A 3,990-nucleotide genomic window follows, 5' to 3' on the forward strand; every position below is an offset into this window, starting at 1 on the left:
TAACTATTAAGTTCGTTATTATATGTATATATAAATGTAAATCACATGTTGACATGAAGTTATTGTTTGCATAATTGTAGTATACTTCACGTTAAAGGTACTACGTCCCTTTTGCAGGCAAACAAACGAAAAGGTTAAATTCCAATGGCATTTGAAAGATAATACTAATTTAGAACTCCTCTTAAAAGAATGGGGCTTGAAAATGTCTTTAAGTGGGAAAATAACGACTATTAGTTGTCAAATTGACTTAGGAACTATAGAGCCAATAATTAATAGTCTTGATTTTCATACCATTGTACCGCATGGTCGTACAATTTTTGCTGCGCAAAGATTCAATCAGTTTAATTTTGGCCATTACAAGAAGTAGGTTAGTGATGTAGGAAAATCCTTTACAGCACATTTTATGTATGTTATTACCAAAAAAAAGAGAAAAAGCCAGTCAGTCACTCAATACTGACAATAGTGTATGGCAGTGAAGTCTAGCAAGTAAACGGGTTTCCTTGGATAATTTGAATATTAGAACACTGCTAACGTTTGAATTTCACAGATAGGACAAACATGAAATATTCATAATTCCTGCAAAGTTCTACAGAATTTGAGGTTGGCTGCAAAAGGGACATAGTATCTTTAATATGTTCTTTTTTATTCAATTATTGTGTTTAGAAAAATCCTTAAATAAATTCAAAATCAAAATCAATTTCAGATGGATTCATGTGATATTGCACAGTTCTCTAAAATTTGCTCGGGTTCAGGTCTTTATAGTTAGAGGAAATTCTTCGCAGATGTCAAGTGAACGAATTGGGTTTATTCCAATGCTATCAACAGTTTATGATCACTTGAGTCTTCTTTCTCTGGCATTTTTACATTGATTTTAATAAAATGCGTTGATAAAAGCACATATAATTTAGTTCAACAAAATGGTTGATGTAATATTTGAATGGTTTGTATTTTTCTAATTCTTTGATTATCATTATAGTTCTTGAAAAGTATCTTGATCTGTGTACATTTAAGAAGGCATTTACATAAATTGGGCAACATTAAACAATGAGACGATATATGAGTGTTGTCATCATAAGTTTCAATGTTCATATCAGTAATCTAAACAAGAGAAAATATTTACAAACTTTAAATTTGAACAACTTCCGATCCCCCCCCCCCCCCCTCTCTCTCTCCTCTCGCTTTCCTTATCATCCCAAGGCATGGTGTCCCTAGCTGCAGCCGTACCTGGTCTGTGGTCTATAGAGGGCGGTAACAAGCTCGTGCCTGAACAGCTGTTTCATAGACTGGTACAACGCTTATGCAGTCTCGGGTACAGTCCGTTGAATGTGTCGCCAGTGAGAATGCTGGAAGGCCCGCCTTCAGAGTCACATGGAACGAGGTTGTCAAAGGTCTCAAGAGTGAGGTCTTTGACATAGTCATGATGGCTTCACCCATAGAGGACAATCTCTCAGGTATCGACTTCATAGGCTTCGATCATCCAATCACCACCAACTTCACAGGCGACTACCGCCACACGGTTGCCACTCTCATCGAGGGGCGTCCACGAGCATCCACCTTCGGAGTCTCGTCCGCGGTTGAGCTCCCAGGACAGGTCATCACCAACATGGAAGTGCCTCTGAACTTCAGAACTCTCGCCAAGAACTTCCCCGTGGACTATAACCCTGTCATGTTCAACGCATCCAGGCAACTCTACAAGGTGTTCTCAATCGGTGTCTTGAACGATACGCAGATGGAGGCATTGTTCGAGTCGTATTCCGAAGCGACGCACCGCGATTGGTTGGCGTATCCCTATTACCACCAGCGTAAGGCTTTCCCTGGGTTTGTTTTGGCGGAAGGCTTGTTTTACCACAATGCCATCGAGTGGGCTGCTAGTGCCATGGAAATGGCTGTCATAGGGAGTAGAAACAGTGCCATCTTGGCCTACCAGTACTGGAGTGGGGAATCCCCTGAAATGAAAGTGGGAGCATCTAAAGTCAGGCAAGAACTATGAATGTACCATTATCTTGGCCAGGATTTAATTCTGTACGGGATTAAGTCAGTGTTTTTTACTAAGCATTTGACTTGGTTAAGTAATGTGACTCTTAAAGGTATAGACCAGTTCTGTTCATGCGATTACATTGTGAAAGAAATGTTGTGGAATCGATCAGAAAAGGTTAATCATCTTGCATATAAGTATTGGTGTGTACTGCAAGTTTATGGAATGATCAAAATGATAAGAAATTTAGCCCAGTCTTGGTAAAGTTACAAGCACTGTACACAGAAAGATGTATATGGGACTACGCGATAACTATCCGGTCCGAATAGATATAATAACTTACCAAATATATCAATAAGAGGTTCCATTTCACTTTTGAGAAGGGCGCGTTTTCAAAACTGTTCTATAACTTTAACCCATTTTATATTGCACCTGAGCATTTTACTTTAGTTAACCAACTTTCAGGCAAAATTCTGACTGATAAGCATTGTGACATTTCATGATCATTCCAAAATATTCTGCAATTAACAAATTACAGTAAATAAAGAAAGTAAAATTGTGTGTGGCTTATAATGACTGCGTACACAAACCAATGCCTGCCAATCAAGGCGTCCAAAATTATTCGTTTAAGTCAGCTAGGGAGCTGTCTTAGCCAAAAGCTTCAATTGAATACCTAAGTTATCTAAGCATTTAACTTTCGAAAGCCTACAACTGATTTTAGATAAGTAATGAATTGTATACCGGCCCTTGTTCCTCTAGTCTAGAGTTCTGCAAAAAGTGGGTGGGATTCTCTCCCCCCCCCCCCCCACTCAGTGTTATTTAGGGTACGCGTATGCATGTTCCCTCCTTTTGAAAACACCCCCTATGTCCGGTGTGTAAAGTCAATACGGGCCGGATTTTTGTGTACTACGACCCAGACTTGTTGCGTGAAAAGTACCCCTTTACCGAACATGTTGGTAACACGCATGGTATCCCTCTGTTCACGGAGTGGGGGGGGGGGGGGGGGGGGGGGGGGGCGGGGATTCTCTTAAGAGTAAGTCAAGAATGATTAACGTATATCATTCCTTGTTGAAAGGGAATCATGCAAAATATCTATGCAGTATGCCTGATTTTATAGATAATTATGACTTTCCCATTTCCAGATGATGATCATGCAGTTCAATATAAAACTTGTTCTCCACAAAAGATGTTTGTGTTTGTGGATGTACATTGTAGAGCATCAAAATGTTATTAACAGAAATGTGTGTAATTTACGTTGAACTAGTGATATGATGGGGCCATGTTTTAAATTATTTGTTGCCAACATGCTCTTCAATTAAACTTAGATACATGTAAATCTACATACCATTGAAACAGGAGCCAGAGGATTTTTTTTTTAATTCCTTGTTATAATGAACTCTCGTCATCACCAATCAAAAACAAAAATGTATTCTTTATATTGTTTTAATGTACTCATTAAGCTCCAAGATAATATGTAAATCACTGAAATATCTGATGTGATCGACAAGGCCAGACTCGAAATGGGAACAGGGGCGTCGCTAGACCTTTTTCAGTGGGGGGGGGGGGGGTGTAGAGGCTTACGATTACCGACAAAACTAGCCACCAATTACCGACAAAATTAAATGTCCAATATCGAAAAATTCAACCCTATAAACCTGGGGCCGAAGGCTAAATTGTTTTTCCTATGGACTATCTCTTGTACTTGCATATGCGCAAAATGGTCATTTTCCTCGACGACATAAATATACGAATTATTTCTTCAATTTAGTCAGCATCATAGCTAGACATTTTAATGCAGGCGCGGAGCTGGATCTTATTTTAGGGAGGGGCGGTAGTGAGCAAGAGAATCACTTAAAAGCGCGCTCATTAAGGGGGTGTGGGTGATGGGCCTCCCGCGCGAAGCGCGGAAGCTTAGACGTTTCCTTAAATTATTAGGAAAAGAAGACGATTAATATAATACCGTTTTCGACTGATAATCCTTGGCTCAATGAAGTTCCCCCCCCCCCCCCTCCCGC

At 39.7% G+C, this 3,990-nt stretch overlaps 1 protein-coding gene across 1 annotated transcript; it reads left to right on the forward strand.

Moving 5' to 3' along the window:
- Window positions 1–1,189: 1,189 nt before the first annotated feature.
- Window positions 1,190–2,102, forward strand: LOC592408 (prenylcysteine oxidase). The gene is given in 2 exon segments (XM_030992572.1): window positions 1,190–1,310; window positions 1,313–2,102. Coding segments are annotated over 2 exon segments (789 nt in total). The 5' UTR covers window positions 1,190–1,199; the 3' UTR covers window positions 1,991–2,102.
- The last annotated feature ends 1,888 nt before the right edge of the window (window positions 2,103–3,990 follow it).

The sequence above is a fragment of the Strongylocentrotus purpuratus genome, unplaced genomic scaffold (assembly GCF_000002235.5).
Source record: "Strongylocentrotus purpuratus isolate Spur 01 unplaced genomic scaffold, Spur_5.0 spur5_scaffold_20, whole genome shotgun sequence".
Taxonomy (NCBI): Eukaryota; Metazoa; Echinodermata; class Echinoidea; order Camarodonta; family Strongylocentrotidae; genus Strongylocentrotus; species Strongylocentrotus purpuratus.